The 16,675-nt window shown below is 40.0% G+C and overlaps 1 protein-coding gene across 1 annotated transcript in view; it reads left to right on the top strand.

Moving 5' to 3' along the window:
* ARHGAP6 (Rho GTPase activating protein 6) overlaps positions 1-12,012 on the top strand; it is a 314,018-nt gene extending 302,006 nt beyond the window's left edge. Inside the window, 5 exon segments of the mRNA XM_050331910.1 lie at positions 893-990; positions 7,120-7,382; positions 9,067-9,083; positions 9,085-9,148; positions 9,916-12,012. Coding sequence (XP_050187867.1) covers positions 893-990; positions 7,120-7,382; positions 9,067-9,083; positions 9,085-9,148; positions 9,916-10,622 — 1,149 coding nt within the window. The 3' untranslated portion in view covers positions 10,623-12,012.
* The last annotated feature ends 4,663 nt before the right edge of the window (positions 12,013-16,675 follow it).

Below are 16,675 nucleotides of genomic sequence, written 5' to 3'. Positions count from 1 at the left end.
CGTTTCTGCTACCTGCCCAAGAGATGTTGCTGTATCCTGCATCAGCTGAAACTATTGAGGGTTTTGAAGGTTCATCTCTATACGAAGTGCAAAGAGAAGGTTAGCAAATCAGAGGGCCAGACTCCAAAGAAGGTGACACAAATTCCAGCTGAGCTTGTTGCTTGGAGTGGATGGAGATGTAGCAGGACCCACTTGTAAGCCTGAGTTATGGACAGGTGAACTCTGTAATTATTAAAGGTCTAATTGAGCATAAGCAGCAATTTAAATGCTTCTGAGATCTCAGAATTTGGCCATGTGGATACCTGAACATTAAATATTTATAAAGCTTCATTTAGAAAAATGCTGACCTTTGGCAGCCCTCACTGAAATGAAGCAATTGGAGATCTTTGTAGATAGAACAATTGCCACGAAATTTCCGTAAGAGAAGGACATAAATAAGTCGAATGCCATGGAATATATGAAGAAACACTCCTTCCGTTGTAATTACATTTCACATTGTTTCTAAAAGAAGAGAAGTACAGTTCCTTGGAATGGAAATTTGTAAATGTCAGTGTCCACAAATCTTTGAATAGGGATGTAAGGTGAGGACTTTAAACTGCAGCTTTTGAGATTATGATACATGAGTAATCCCACTGTTATTACCAGGTATAAAAGCCAACTGGATGCCAACTATTTATTCAACAGTAATCAACATTTAACATTGTGCAAAGTGATTTTTAGTTGTACTTTATCTTTTGTTGCATGAAATTTCTCTTTTTAAGTGGAGGCTTCTGAATATTTTATACACCCTCTGTAAACATATTGTACTTGGTCTTTTAGATTAAGCGTAGGACCAAAATTGTTGGTGAAAGGATATTAATCTCCAGCTAAGTATTTTTTTATGTCTTCATAGGTTTCCCCTGATCTACAGAATGAAGTGCTTATCAGCCTATTAGAGACTGACCCAGATGTTGTGGACTATTTGTTGAGGAGGAAAGCTTCCCAGTCATCGTGAGTAATCTGTTTTTTCCTCATCCCTGTTTCTGCTGGGAATTTCTATCTCCCACTGGAAGTGTTCAAAAGGTTCTGGTTTTCCACAGCACTTCTGCACTGTCGACAGTGGTGTAGAACTACTCTTCCCATTACACAGACTCTGCCAAAGAAGTTATGACTCTTGTACAGTGTTTTCTAAAGACAAAACTTGTTTCCCAGTTCTGAGGAAAAATTGTGTTCTGCTGCAGAGAACAGAATGACATGTACATAAGAATATTCAGTGCACTGTTACCTGACATGATGTGTTTTAGTGATCTGCTGGTTTATGTTTTGGGTTTGTTGTAGTCTTCAGTAACAGGAGGCGTTATTCCACTATCCTTGAACACATCCTGGAGTGCCTTAACACCATCCTGGTGAGCCGCTTGACCAGTTTGTCTTTCTTTTCCTATCGTATACACATAGGACGTTGTAAACAAGTCAACTGCCACAACAGCACGTTTATGGAGACTCTTTGGATATTATTTAATTGTATGCTTTGTGAAAGATCTGAAGAGAAAAAACCCACAATGATCACTCTTGCAGTTATGATATAGAACATATTTTGACTTTGCTTGTGGTGGTGTATATATGCCTGCACCCTTGTGCCTTAACACTGTGAGTTTGTACATTCATCTTAACAGGATTCCCGGCTTCCTCATGGGACCACACAGTCATTGTCTTTATTCTAGCAAATCCCAGTATGTCAGACCCAAAAATCACAAAATTTGACAGACCTGCTGTAAGTGGTTTTTAAGAGGTTTCCTAGGCTCTAAACTGTCTAGAACAGATTGGACTTTGTCTTCCTGTATTTGTGGAAAGTGCCTAGTGCATTCAGAATATAATTAAATTGAATTTATACAGTCAGTTAGGGATGATTTTTTTCCTCTCCCTCTGAACATTGTATAGTTGGAGGTAATGTAACAGTGTGCCTGGCTTTAAACGAAGAGATATACAAGAAATAGTTAAGTTTTAAACACCTAGTGGAAAAAGCTTTCTTCAAATGTAAAATTTGGAAACAGAAATATGTGCAGAATGTATTGTGTTTTAAAGGATTTTATTAGTTTACTGACTTAACCACATGAACAGATAACGTATAGTAGGAAATTATCACAGGTCATCTGATCTGGGCTAATTTTCTCTATGTTAAGTAATTTCAGCTAGTTTGTCTAACTGACAAGTAACCATGTGTATATTTAGATCACATGAAGTGCAGGATAGTTTACAAGTACATTAGCTGTCTTTTACACTCATTTTCTCATGTGCCACAAGCCAGGACTACAATTAGGAGAGACTGCAAATCACATGACAGTAAAGTAAAGTCTGTAGAGACTTCTCTTTTTAAGCCCTCAGTTTGGAATGATCAGAGAATTTCTAACTCAAGCTAATAAAAACCTTCATGCTGGATTTCACTGTCTATATAATAAAAAGACATAAAACTATATCTCACATGTGACTACACATATCAATTGAGCATAAATTAGTCGCAAATCATTGTGGATGTAACAGGTTACTGTTAGATCCTGTTTCCTTAATTGACCTTTCTTTGAGCTTCCTTACCTTTAGCCAGCATGCACACCTACAGGAAAAAATGTATCTTTTTTGAAAAACTGGTCATAGTTGACAAAAGGCATTTTGTAACAAAAGATTCTGAAGCCAAATAGGAACGTATAGCTGCACTAGTACTAATTTATTGTGTTTTCAGTAATGGGCAGATAAATATCACTGAGATAGGAAAAACTTACTATCTGTCATTTTTCTTCTACTCTGCTATCATGTAAGTGATTTATTTTTATGTTAATGAGATATGTTTTCACTGTGATTGCAACTTCTTGGTTAAGATATTCCAGGCAATTAGAGAGAATGTTGCTTAGTGTTATTGCTAGGAGTGTGATGCTCTTAAGAGATGAATTTATTTCGGAGCATAATCTCAATTTTGAAGCTACGTATTTGTTGCTTATTTTTCCTGTAAGAAATGGGAGGCAGTAGACAACAAGGAGATGTTTGTCTTTATTTCGTAAAAAAAGAGACTCCAAAATGCATCCTTACTGCTCTTGGAAATTGCCTGGTTACATACTCAAGATCCAAATGTGGATCTGTGGAACAGAAAAGTTTGTATATTCTTGAGAGAGTCTTCATCAGAAGAGCTAGTTGGCTACATACAGTAGAGTATGGAATCACCTTCAAGACTTTAATGTCACATTATTTGCTTTGACGGTCCTGCTTCTGCAATTGCCCTCACATTTCTGCTTTTGCTGTCATGATAAATGCTTTCTTGACTCTGGTTTAACAGAGAAAACACAGGACAAATCACAAATTCTTCATCTTTCAGTTCTCTTAAGAGCTGAGCATTATGAAGGGTGTGTCAGGGAATTTTTAAAAGTTGTTCATGGTAAAGTGCTAATTACAAATGGCAGCAACTGTGAAGTGTGCTTTTGTGGATGACTCCCCAATTTTTTGTATATTGGCTTGATGACAATGGATTTTGGGGTTTACAGCTGTAAGATGAAGCATCTTTAAACTAACAAAAAATAAAATCTATTTCTTATGATTATTTATTGCTTATCATGGTTAATAGTCCTTTTAGAGTGAATGAGTTTCAAAGTTACAGAATTTTTTGATGTTTTTGGATTATGATGATGGGTTTTAATCCATCCTGACCTGTGGCACAAAGATGAAGCCATAGGTCATACAATATGTGTAAATGCAGTTTTCAAAGCTGCAGAGGCTCTGTGAATAGTGGAGTCCTCTACCCTGTTACAGGAGCAACCACATCATAATCCCATAGTAATCTGGTTTGTTGGTGGCACCTGTGTTGCTCAAATAAATATGTGTGGAAATTACTGTGTGCTACCAAACCATAACACTCCATATGATTTGCCTCTTGAAGGCATAATTGTTTTCCCACTCAGAAGCTTTAAGGTATAACAGAAAAGGATTTCTGCTAGAAACAGAAAGGGATTTCTTGTTTTGATGACTTTGACGCTAGTAGAAAAGTAGGAAAAAGTAGAAGTAAGTAGTATTATTAAGAATTTTCCAGTTTATCCATATCCTCTGGTTTGGAATCTGAAATTATATTTTTGAACTCATGTGGCATAGGTTGCTTTTGCAGCTTTCAAATCTTTTCATTTATACTTACCCACTTTTTAAATCTTTTCCTTAACATAGTTCATAACCACTGGAAAATATTTTACTTGCCTTCCCGTTTTTCACATTTGATTACACAGAATCATCTATTTTTTCTCTGTAGGGACCATAATCTGCCCTTCTTCATAGACTGCATATAGATGAGTGGGTATCTTGCGTAGTTTGCCTCCCAATTTAGTTTTTCCCTGGTGTGTGAGTAGAGAATCTCGCTATCCGAGGGAAGAAGAACTTTGAATTTCAGTAAACATCTGTTTGCTGATGAACTCAAAAGATAAAGCAAACAGATGCAAAAGTTCTGTTTTAAGGAATTTGAGAATTTTTTCTTTGCAAAGATGCAAACTGAAGTCTTTTGCAAGTTGTGTTTTACTTTGTTCATGAAGAGCATAGTAAACGTATGAGTTCAGTTTCCAGCTTTAAAGTACTCAGTCCACTTTGATGGTTTTTTTGTAGTAAGATTGACAGAATCCACAGCCACGTCCTTTGATTTTTAAAGCTATTTTTTCTAAAGAAGTTTGAAAGTGATTATTTTTATATATATATACAATAGCATGGCCTTACCAGCAGAAACTGTAAATCAGTTTAGAAACTTGAATGTTTGAATCTTTTCAAAGACTTGAAAGTTTCCATTCAGGTAAATTTATAGCAGGACCTCTGTCTTGAGAAGAGATAGACTATAACAAATCATTCAAGGTAAGACATGAAATCAGTGTTTCACAAAGCTCAAGTTTATGTTCACACATTCTTTCATTTCCATTTCTGTCTCCCATATTCCTTGTGTTACCTTGCCATGGCTAAGTGGTGGTTTACCTCTGTCTCTGCCCTGTGCAGTACAGTTAGGTTTTGGTGCTGCAAAGATTTAGATGTGATAAGCATCTATTATTGGTGTCACCAGTAGTGTCACCAGTTAGTGCTAAGCATGTCTGGAGGCTGGCAGGGTGAGCTTTACATGACATTCCGTCTAGAAAGCTGGAGAGAAAGACATTTGATCATAGGAAACCTACAGATACTAGCATTTCTTCCCTTTTCTAAGAGGTCTTTCTAGTTCTTCTTAAATTCCCGCGACAGTACTTAAATCTCATATCACTGCACAAGGGTTTTTTAGAACTTAGGAGGGCAGATGAAAGAAGTAAGAGGCAAAAAAAAAGGAAAAAAAGGTTTGTAATAGAATTATGCATGCTTAAAATACAATAATTCCTCAGTGTGTGGCTGTTTATTGATTAATTTGTGTTGCACACATCTTCAGATGAGAAGCTGAGATGGGAAGTTACCTAATTGAGACTTTTTAAATTTTTTTCTCTTTTCTTTTCTTTTTATTTTTTAATTAATGACTCCCCAGCACACAACACTGGGAAGTCTGAGACAGAGCTACTTAGCCAAATGGCAGTTGGCAGTTCTGGTTTTTTGAGTTAGCCCCAGTTAAAGTTCAGGATGGGATCAGTTCAGTGATGGTTTTCTCACTGAGAGTTACTGAGGAGTATCATTATTTAGTTAATTCCCAACACTTTATGATTTCTTTTATACTGAAAAAAGTGAATATTGAGTAACATAATAATCATGCTGTTGAGTGTATATATTTTATTTTTTGGGACATGCAATGTGTCAATCAGCCAGGTGAAAAAACAACAGCTTGAAAGTTAAGTTTTCTCATTATTTATGTATTAATATTTAGTGTGCTGTGGCTGGCTGTGTGTTCTCTTTATTTTGTTTCTGCAGTTTTATTTCATTTGTCTGGAAACAGGGTTATTGCTCCATAATGAGAAATGACTTTTGGCTGCTCATACAGTTCAAGCTGTCTTTAAATTTGACTCTGAGAAGGGCTGACCATTTTCAGACATTTACAAGAATGAGTCTTTGTTATATCACATTTAATTAGAACAGATACTAATGAGAGGTCACACAGAGAAGTGTTTGACTCAAGAGAAGCAAAAGATGAGCATGTAAAAAACAAAAGTTCAGAGAAATTAAAAATGAGTAATAGAAATATTAATTAGGGAATTAGAGGAAAATAGGGAAAAAAGTTGTGTTTGTTTACAGAGTATTTCTACATATTCTTTGTGATGTTCAGTGACTCACAGCTTGCCTCCTATCTGTGTGGTAAACTGTGACAGTTCAAGAAATCTCTCTCAATGTTCCCAACACATTTCAAAAATGAGTTGCTCTCTCTGAGCCTTGGCTGTACCTTGTCAGGGACTTTGCCTTTCTTTGTCACAATTAAATGCAGTTGGTGATGTAGAGGTGAAAAGGTAAAAGAAGTTGTAGAAGTTATCAGCAGAGCCAGTTGCTTGTTGCTCCAGTCATAAGTACGGTAGATACATCTGTTTGTCCCCTGTAGAATATTTTCCTTCTGATGTATCTAGAGGAAAATCATTCTCATAGCATGAGAGGTGAGGTGAGTGCTTGATTTTGCTGACTAGGCAAAACTTGATAATAGAAGAAATTACTTTAGTGTACTGCTTAGCATCAAAATAATCTTCCCTATCATGCCCTCAGCTTTACCGTTATAACAAACTAAATTGTCAAGGTAACATAAGGAATCGATTCACTGCTTAGTTTTCTGTGATTTGCTGTACAGTAATGGGTGTGGTTGTTTTTTTTTTTTTGTTCTCTTTCTTGACAGCAACATCTTTTGATTTTGAGTGGCCTCTGCTGGCCACTTCATGGCAAAAGTTTTACTCATGGAAAATCCACCTCTATAACTGCTTCTGAAGGGTTTTCATTTCAGCAGCTGTGACCATTGTCCTGTATTTGATTTTATCTGTATCATCATAGAATCCAAATGGTTTGCGTTGGAAGGGATCTTAAAGATCATCTAGTTTCAAACCCCTGCCTTGGGCAGGGACATCTTTCACTAGACCAGGTTGTTCAGATCCCCATTCAACCTGGTCTTGATGTTAAACTGCACCTGTAACTGTGAACATAAAGCATTTTTTTATTAACAGTAGTTTGTTTATCAAAATTTATCAGGAGCCCTGAGATGCTGCGGTCGGAAGGTTCCTACTCCGCAGGAGAAAGACATTCTTCCACAGACTCCAACAAAGCTTCAAGTGGTGATGTCTCCCCGTACGACAACAACTCCCCGGTACTGTCTGAGCGCTCTCTGCTGGCAATGCAGGAAGAAGTTTCCCGCAGCCCAGATAAACTGTACAGGGTACCTGAGCAGTACACGCTGGTTGGACACTTGCAGCCCAAGCCAAAGGAGAATTCTTCTGCATCACAGGCTGGAAAAGGTATAGTGCCCCCTGCTCATGTTCTTCTTCCTCAGTGACTGATGGGGATTTCTGAAGTAATTGAAAAGTGCTGGGTTTGTATTATCAGCTACCATGATTTGAGGAACCGTCATGTAAATAACCTTACAGAAAAATGGCAGACCAACATCCTGGTTTTTTGTGTTGAGCTGAAAGGGTCTGTGCTGAGTCCTCCCCATTAACTCAGCCAACTGTCAGGGATGCTCTTGGTACAGCACTTCTCAAAACTTGGAGCTATTATTTAGGAAAATAGAACTATGTATGCCGTGCTTTTCAGCCTATCTGTAACAGCATGGCAAAGTCTGGGGACTGTAATGCCTTCAAGCTTATGGTCCAGACTGGGAAAATCTGAGACTTCAAGCTACAAATTTTCTCCAACTGTAAAGATTTATCTCAACACCATCTCACTGGAGAACATAGCTGAGCTGCACAGCTTTACATCTGCAGCCAATTACACACCAAGAAATACTAGTACAGGGATCCATAATTTCTGCAGCTACCTAGGGAGTGCATTACCTAAATGATTTCTTCAGTAAAGAACTGGGGTTTAGACTAATAGCTCACCAGCACTTCAAGATGCTTTTCCTATAAAAATATATATTAAAAAATTGTCATCCATGAAATTCATAGTTAGTGACCTAAACTTAAAGAACTTTCAATGCTTAGGGATTCACATAACTGTTTGGTGGTAGTTTTGAAACTGTTTTGTTTCAGAGGTACTGGTTAGGCACTTAATTCTCTTGGGAATAAATGGGATTTAGACTAATATCTCAATTATATGCTTTATAAATGCCAGTGGGCATTTATCTTTCATATTCAGCATCTAAATCTCTGAATAGGTTTAAACATTTATTCATATTTCTATTACGCTATAAAAAGGAAATTACATGAAGTTTTATCATATTAACCCTCTTTTTGACTTTATTGTCCATCACAATGGTAGTGGGCCATGACAAATCAGGAAATTCCTCTATTGACGGATGGAACCAGAAGAAGGCATGAAACTGTTTATAATCCAGCATAATGCCTGATATGTGCATTTCATTAAATCTCTGTTTTGTGACTGCACTTCTGCGTAAGACCAGCAGCATCTTTGGGTTGATAAAGCTGTGCCTTACAGTGACCCCTGGGGCTGGGGCTGCCTGAGGGAACTTTGCCAGAAACTACCTTCTGTGGACCAAATCTTCCTGTTCCTGTGGCAAATTCTCTGACTTCAATAAGTCAGAGGACTTAAGGACTCATCCAACTCAGACACCCTCCCCACACAGAGCTCACTGAATCCATTGCAGAATCTGAGCCTGAAACAACAAATAGCTGTCAACAAATGTGTAGAATCATTGAGTACTGAGGGGTTGGAATGAACTTTCTCAGCCTGCCTTTGTAGGAGAGGTGCTCCAGTCCTCTTAGCAACTTATGGCCCTCATCTGGACTTGCTCCAGCTGTTCCATGTCACTATACTGGGGACACCAGGACTGTATGAAATACTCCAGGTGGGGTCTCACATTTGAGATGTTTGTGTTAGGTGCAGAGTAAAGATGCTAATAGATGTTGATACCATAGACTCTCATACCATACATAAGGTTTTACCATTCCATTGGTATATTTCTAAATAATGTCTTTAAGAGGATTGATTCATCATCTTTCCCCTGCTTTTACTGCTGTTTAGATGTTTCTGAAGATCAGTTTTGATATCTGGGGCACTTGGCATTCAACGCTGAAAAGTGGCTGCAAAGATCCAGCAGTGACAGGTCAGTTACTTCTCAAGTTTTAAGCTCAAATCTGGCAAAGACAAAACCAATTTCTTGCTTTCAAGAAATCCCAGTGAAACCAGCAGAAGAATTCACATTGTCCAGGGTTGGGCTTTTAAAAGGTGACTCTTCAGTAGAATACAGAGAAGCACAGTGGTTATACTTCTTGATATTTAGTGGAATATAGGGAAGCAGCAACAATTCAAAACTATCAAAGATAATATAAAAAGTAATTTTAAAGTTACTTCAATAAATAGTTTTATATTCTTCTAAAATTCATAGAGTCATAGAACCATAGAATGTTAAGGGTTGGAAGGGATTTAAAGGTTACCTAAGTCCAACCCTCTGCCATGGGCAGGGACACCCCCATTAGACCAGGCTGCTCAAGGCCTTGAACACTACCCTGTCCTGCCTTTGTTTTTCTCCCATCTGCACTCACCTCACAGAGGAACTGTGAGACTAAAACACTCCCCAGCCCTCTTCACTCTTCATTTGAAAGATGTTAAGTGCTGTAAGTCTTCATGTCAGAGCAAAGTATTAGAGTCAACAGGTAACATATCAGATGTGGTTCAGATGCACGTAGGGCTGCTGCTCCGTGTCCCCAGGTTCTGCTGGAGGTGGGGCTGATATACCTGCAGTGGCACAGCCTAATGGTAAAAGCCCCCATCCTTCTTCTACAGTGTCATGAGGGGGAAAAGCAGTAACTTGTTAAATGCCACGTAAATGGTTCTGCAGACTCATGTTGTCTTGCTGACTCTGTCCCCCAGGTTCTTATGGGAACATTTATGAAAGCAGCTTGCTGCGACCAGGACAGTGCTCTCTTTCCCAGGGGAATCTCGCCATGTATTCTCCTCGGTGTCAGGGCAGCTGCTCGGAATCGGACAGCAGCAGGCCGGTCATGCGAAGGAGCCAGACAACTGCTGCCATTCCCGAGTGTCAGCTCCATCCCGTGGTGTCCCGCGTGTGCAGTAACCCACAAATGGAGGTTGGCAGCAGGAGTTCAGACCTGTCACACTCAAAGTCGGAGCAGCACTTGACTTTTAGCGGTGTGGAGGACCTCAGGGAGCGTGACTCGAACGCGGGTTGTTTGCAAAGCACAGCCAAGCCCTGCTACAGAAAGGAGCGCCCACCACCCCCCTACCCAGGCCCAGCAAAACCGAGCTCTGCTTCATCACAGCGGTCGAGTGTTTCTTCAACGCTGCACTCTTTGTGGAGACTTCAACGCCCAGAGAAAGGTGCTGGGCCGAGAGCAGCTGGAGGGCCACCAGCCAGAGCCCCTGACCGGGCCACCTCCAGGCAGGAGCGGCCGGCCTCGCACACACAGGCGGGTCACGCCTGTTCCACAGCACCTCACAGTCCGAACAGTAAAAGTGTTTCAGAGGCAGACTGGAATGAGTGGCAAAGGGAGAGGTGGCAAATCTGGGAGCTGTTATCAGCCGATAACCCTGATGCTCTCCCAGAAACCCTTGTATGATCTGACTCTGCAGAGCTGCCACTCATACCCATGCCTCCGTTTCATAGGAAATCAATGGTGACATTGGAAAACAGGGAGGGCTTGTTTGTTTTATACCAACTGAATTGCAGATACTTTTTTTAAACTTTGTTCACTTTAATTTTGTAACAGCACTGTCAAGCAGTTACTTTACAAATACAATATGTTCCTGTTTTTCAGCAAACTTTTGAGAAAAAACAAGATGAAAATTTTAGTGTAATAACTGTATACATACGCTGTGTATAAGATAAAACTGTTGCTTTGATGTTGCTAAAAATGTATTTATATATCTGCAGTTTTGATGATTGTATATTCTGTAAGGGGTATTGTATGATAATCATATATTATGTTTTCATATACAGATGTCAATCAATCATGACTGTTTTTTTTTAATCACTGCACTTACATTACCGTGATATGCGTTGGAATTCTATAGAAAGTGCACAAGCTGGTTTCTGTGCTTATATATATATATATATATAAAAAAAAAGCTGTTGAAGGGGAAAGTTGTCCTTCTTTTCACTGCCTATTGAAAAACACTAAAATAGAGTGGAACATGAAAAGCCATATATTTTATAAGGGTAGTAGTGAGCTCAGAGGGGAAAATAGCAAATATTTTTTCTTATAAATATGTTTTCAAAAAACCTAAAATTTGATACAAGATTGTAAAAGTATTTTTTTAGATTCTGGTAGGAAGCAACTCAGAGAATCAACTAAGAACAGCATCATACCTAAACCAACTAAGGATGTAGTGCAAAGGTCTGCTCTCCCATTCTGAAGGAAAACCAATTTTATATATACAGGATATAATATATATATTCATAAATGTATGATGTTATGTATTGTTCTAAAACAATAAACTGGAATCCAAATTTTAGGAAAGCAAACCCAATAAATTGAAATATGTAACAACTGGGAAAGAATATGGCTTTTCCTTTGAAATAACAAAACTCCAGCATCAAGAAAGTTCGAGAAGGGAAAAAAATGCCGACAGACATATGAAAGGGAGTCAAGCAGAGTTTCAGAAATGAACATGTGGTTTGGAGAAGCTCACAACTGCATTTCTATAAGTATTGTGCCAAAGTCTGGGTCAGTAATGCTTCCTCAGTACCTGTATGTTGCGTTGTTAATGTTGCTGTTTTATACACGCTGTGGTGTTTTTAAATTGCAGAACCGTTTGTGACCAGCAGGTGGCAATGTGCCGCAGTATTCTAGAGAAAATCCTTATTAACACTCGATAAGGGAAAATGTATCATATTAAAGAATTTTATAAAACATATTAGTCTTAATGAAGTTGAAGACTTATTCAGTAATGTTGTCTTTACGTTCTATCTTGTGCCATAATGATGGAATAAAAAGCTGAGTAAAACAATGAGCATATTTTTGCTCCTTTTTTTATTTTTTTGAAGTAAGGTTTATGGGGAAAATAATGTGGTTTTATTACATTCTTGAGTATCTCTGTCGAAAACATGTAAAAGGCTTAGGAGCTTAGCGATCACCTTCAAATGCTACTTAAATATACAAGATCCAAGGTTTTACTTCAGTTTGAGGCTTAAAATCCATCATACAAAGGGTCTGCCCATCATATATCCATTTCCTATCATATCTCCATTTCCCAAATAAAGTTACAAGATAAAAACACCAAGCCAAGTAGAAAGGGGCAGGAATTGGCCTTTGACTGTTGTGGCTCTTTTTATGAATGCTGCATGCAGAAAAAAATCTCATGCTCTTATGTTGGTTGCAAGGCAATACCATCTTGATAATATCTTGAGACTTTATAGGAAAAGGTTCTTGTGTCTATCTTGTTGCAGCAGCAGCTCTGTGTCAATTTATTCCAAAAAAAGGCAGTCCACTCCAAATTAAAATTACTGTAATATATAAGGAAGGAAAAAAATGAGATCTCACAATCTTCACTATTTGATCTTGTCTCAGTATTATCCCAGGCTTGATACAGATTTACTACAGGGAGTTAGCTCCCAAATAGTGCTCAAAGCCAGACATAGTGTAAATCCTGCTGCAGAAGATACTATATTCACTAGATACCTATCTCTTAATTTCAAAACCCTTTCTAAATACAGAAACACCTGCATATTTTTAGTGAAAGCTGTCTAAGGATATCTCAGCTTCATGAAGAGATTGCTTTCTGCCAGTACCTCTCTCTGTATGTATTTGTATATATCTGTATATTTAATCTACATGGAGTTTATGCAACAAAAGACAAAACCAAAATACAAGACCACTGCTGGAGGACAGCCTTGTCTGCACAAATTTGGATACAGTTATTTGGGAAAAAAAGAGATATAGTATAAATTCCAATGGATTAAAGTAACACTAGTCAAGATTACATTATTTGTGTCATTTTCACTTGAAGAGGACAAAGCAGAATTATCACAAGCAGGTTAAGAATGTAATTTTTATTGGTACTTCTTTCCTAGCTGAAGCCAGTGACATCATTTTTATGTCTTTGTTTTATATTTCACAAGAAAAGTCATGAAAGGTTGTTTCTAGTTTTTTGTTGGCTGACAGATCTGTGTGGGGTATCCCATTGTAGATCTCTGCAGTGTTTTCCTTCCTGTGACACATGCTTTTGTGTAACCACAATACTCCTCTTACAAGGAAAGTCTGCAGTGGGGATATCAAAGCTTTTTCTCTGACTGTTTCTCTGGGGAGGAGGATTCCTGCCTTAGCCAAAGGGTCAGGGGCCTGTTCTTCAGTGAAGAGTGTGATAGAGAAGGTCTCTTCTGGGGGTCTTGAGGCCTCAGGGCAAACTCCTGTGGTTCAGTTCTCTCCCATCATTTCCTGTTGCACCATGCTGGTTCTTACCTAGGATTGTAAATAAACCACTTCCCCTGATGGGCTGAATTACCTCCTCTCAGGGGTTATCTTCCAGCTGCACTCACAGGTGAGCCCAGGAGGGGTGGGATGTGGGTGCTGTAAGGACACGGTGCCTGCAAGTTGCCCATGGAGCAGTTGCCCAGGGGTTGCCCTTCACTCTTCTGCTGCAGAAAGAAAAAAAATTCAAGGATTCAATACAGCTCTAGGTACAAGCCAGATATGGTAAGGAACCTCTCAGCCAAGGGAAAAAGGGAAAAGCACAGATTTCAAAATATTATTTTGAAAATTACTGTTGCTGCTGTCTTTTCAAACAAGATTCTGAGACTGTTCTCCTCTGCTGAGGGGCCAGTTGAACCTTCTCCCTTTTCCCCAGCCTCCTATCCCATCCCTTACACCAGCTCTTGGAGTGGTGGGAGGAATTTTGGGGCTTGTTGACCTGGCTGAAACTTGCCCTGTGCAAGAGGCACATAAAACCAGGCAACTTAGTGGCTTTCACAGGTGTTGGGCACCGGGGAGGAGGAGGGGCAGGGTCAGAGAAGGGGAGAGGAGGAGAGTGGGACTGGCTGCCTCCTCCGGTAGCTGCCTCCAGTGAGCCCTGTTCAGCTACCTGAGCAACCGCAGGGCTTGGTGCTGCAACCTACAGGCGGGAGCCCGGCCAAGCACTTGAGAGTGACTGAGGTACAAACCTGAGCCAATCCAACTGCCGGCTGGAGTACTTGAAATCTCAAGCACTCTGCTGTCTCCACTGTGAGTCCAGACTGACACCATGGCATGGATTAATTCTGCTCAGAACTTCTGTGCTGTTGAAATGATGTGATCCAATGAACTGAAATTTGTGGTTGTATGGTCTGGGGAGGGGGGTGTTTCCTGGTTTTTTTCCGGTTTTGTTGTTTCAAATGCATCAGTCGAGGTCAAAAAACTTCAATTCCAGCCTTTCTGGAGCATCAGCTTGTTCTGTTGCTGGTCTGGCAGAAAGTCAAGGACTACTTTCTCCTCTGGGAAACACACAGTATGTTTGAGCCTCACCTTGCTCCCTCTCTGTCTCTCTCTTTTCCTTCTTTTTGCATTAATTAAAAAAAAAAAAAAAAGAAAAGAAAAGAAAGTAGTAGCTCCATTGTGCAATGCTGTAGTTTCACAGAGCTGCAAAGCAGTGGAAATGGTTCTCAGCCTCATTAAAGAGTATTTTGACATCAGTAAATCCTTTTACAACATCGCAGGGAACAGTGAACCACTGCTGTGCTGCAGTTGCTATTGGGGAAAGCGTCTCTGCGTCCAGACACTGCTGCAGAGAGCACAGAACTATTCAAGGCATGTAGACACCCAGGCAGCTGGGTCATAAAATGCACCATCTCTGAAAATAGCATTCATCTAATTTTTCTGAAGTGTAAAGCATCTCAAAAAGTGGTGTCTGCATTTGGAAAAGTTACAGTGGAAAGAGACGGATATTTCTGTGCCACCATCGATACAGCCCACGTGAGCCTTTCTGTGAAGAAAGGTGTCTTTTGAAGGGCTGGTCACAAGAAGGGCCCATTTCTTTCCCCTGCCTACCTAAAGGAAGCCTAAATAAGTTGCCCAAATATGGTAGCCCTCCAAGTTTGATGGAACAAATCCCACCCTAAGGGTGTAGTAAAATAGGAAAAGGATGGTGAATGTTCAGCATACCTTTCCAGCTCCGAGAAAAAGTGAAACTTATACAGAGGCATCAACAATGTTGTGTTATTCCCTGGGTTCCTAGGAGAACCTAGGGCTAGTGGGGCTGGCAGAGTCAGTGCTGCTTCTGGGGTCCTGGGGAGGTGGCCAGCAGAAGGAGATGGCACAGTAAGAAATCCAGGCTTTTTGGAAAGTGAGGGAGAGCCTGGAATTGTGCTTCTTGTTTGTTTGTTTGTTTTTTACATGGATTTATTTATTTATTCACTGAAACCTCTGTTTCCAGGTGATCTAAAAGTGTTCATGAACAGGGCTGTAATTTAATTAATTTGTTCAGTGACTTAAAAAATAAATAAAGGATTTATGAAAGCAACCTGATTTGGGCATTTAAGACATACAGAGGGGAGAGGACTTATACTGATTCCCAAGCAGCACTGGCAAATGGAGGCAGGCAGATAAAATCTTCCTTTTGAAAGATGGGAGTTAATCCTCTTTCCTCTGTTTCTGAAATATGTTCGCCACTGGAGTTTTAGGGTCAAAGAGGTAAGGAGAGAAGGAAGAGAAGAGCTGTCTTGATGCACTTCTCTCCTGAATTGCATTTGGGAGAGGATGAGCAGGTGAGAGGAGTGTCTCTGGCTGAGTGGTTACCACACTCTCTGGGTAAGGACTTCAGCCCCAGACTCTGGACACTCTTCTAATGATTATTCAAACTTTTAAATAAAACAGAATAGTTTTTAGCAGTGTCTCTATTAAACAGAGGTGACACAAGTGGACACTTCAGTCACCATTTCCTTTTGCTGGGTTCACTCTATTCCATTTCCCTATGTCTGCTTCCAACCATAGCTATGATGTTTAATTAAAAAAAAAATTTAAAGGGCCCTGGAAAACAAAAGCATTTGCTTCTGGTGTGTAAACAAAAATCCTATATGGGAAAATATCTTGCCCCATCCAACCAAACAACGATCAGCCCCTTCCTCTTTCCTTCGCACGTGTGTAGGGGGCACGGACAGCTGCTCTCCAGCAGGGAGCGAGTCCGACCAGCAGACAGGAGCTCAGCGGTGGGGCTTCATGCTCATGGCCATGAGGAGGGGAAGGTGAGCATAGGTGTGCTCAGGGATACACAGGCCCTGGGCAAGGTGCCGACACCAGCCCCGGCTCTCTCCGCCTGGCAGATGAAGCCCTCCTTGAAGTCGGGGCCATCCCTGCTGCTCTGCGCAGAAGGGACCCTTGCAAGCTGAACCACCTCTGCCCAGACCAGCCAGGTTATAGACACAGAAACCACAATTCCCAACACAGAATTAGTGATAGATGGCTCCCTGCTTGGGAGCTTTGCCTCCTTGGTCAGGAAGGAAGATTACTTACTGCATCATCTCAATAGAAATTCAAATTTAGTCCGCTTTGAAAAATAGCTACCAGCTAATCAAGGCATCCTTTAGAGTCTAAAAACTTTTCCGTCATTAAGAGAAAACATCACCTGATCCCTGGTTACTGCCTTCAACCTCACAAAGGTGAGTTAGAGTCACCATTTAAATACAAGGGAAAGAGAGAAAGAA

Source organism: Myiozetetes cayanensis, unplaced genomic scaffold, assembly GCF_022539395.1.
Source record: "Myiozetetes cayanensis isolate MyiCay16 unplaced genomic scaffold, myiCay2020 scf5-8, whole genome shotgun sequence".
Lineage (NCBI taxonomy): Eukaryota > Metazoa > Chordata > Aves > Passeriformes > Tyrannidae > Myiozetetes > Myiozetetes cayanensis.
Note: the sequence above shows the minus strand (reverse complement) of the source record. Positions and strands in the feature narration are given on the sequence as shown.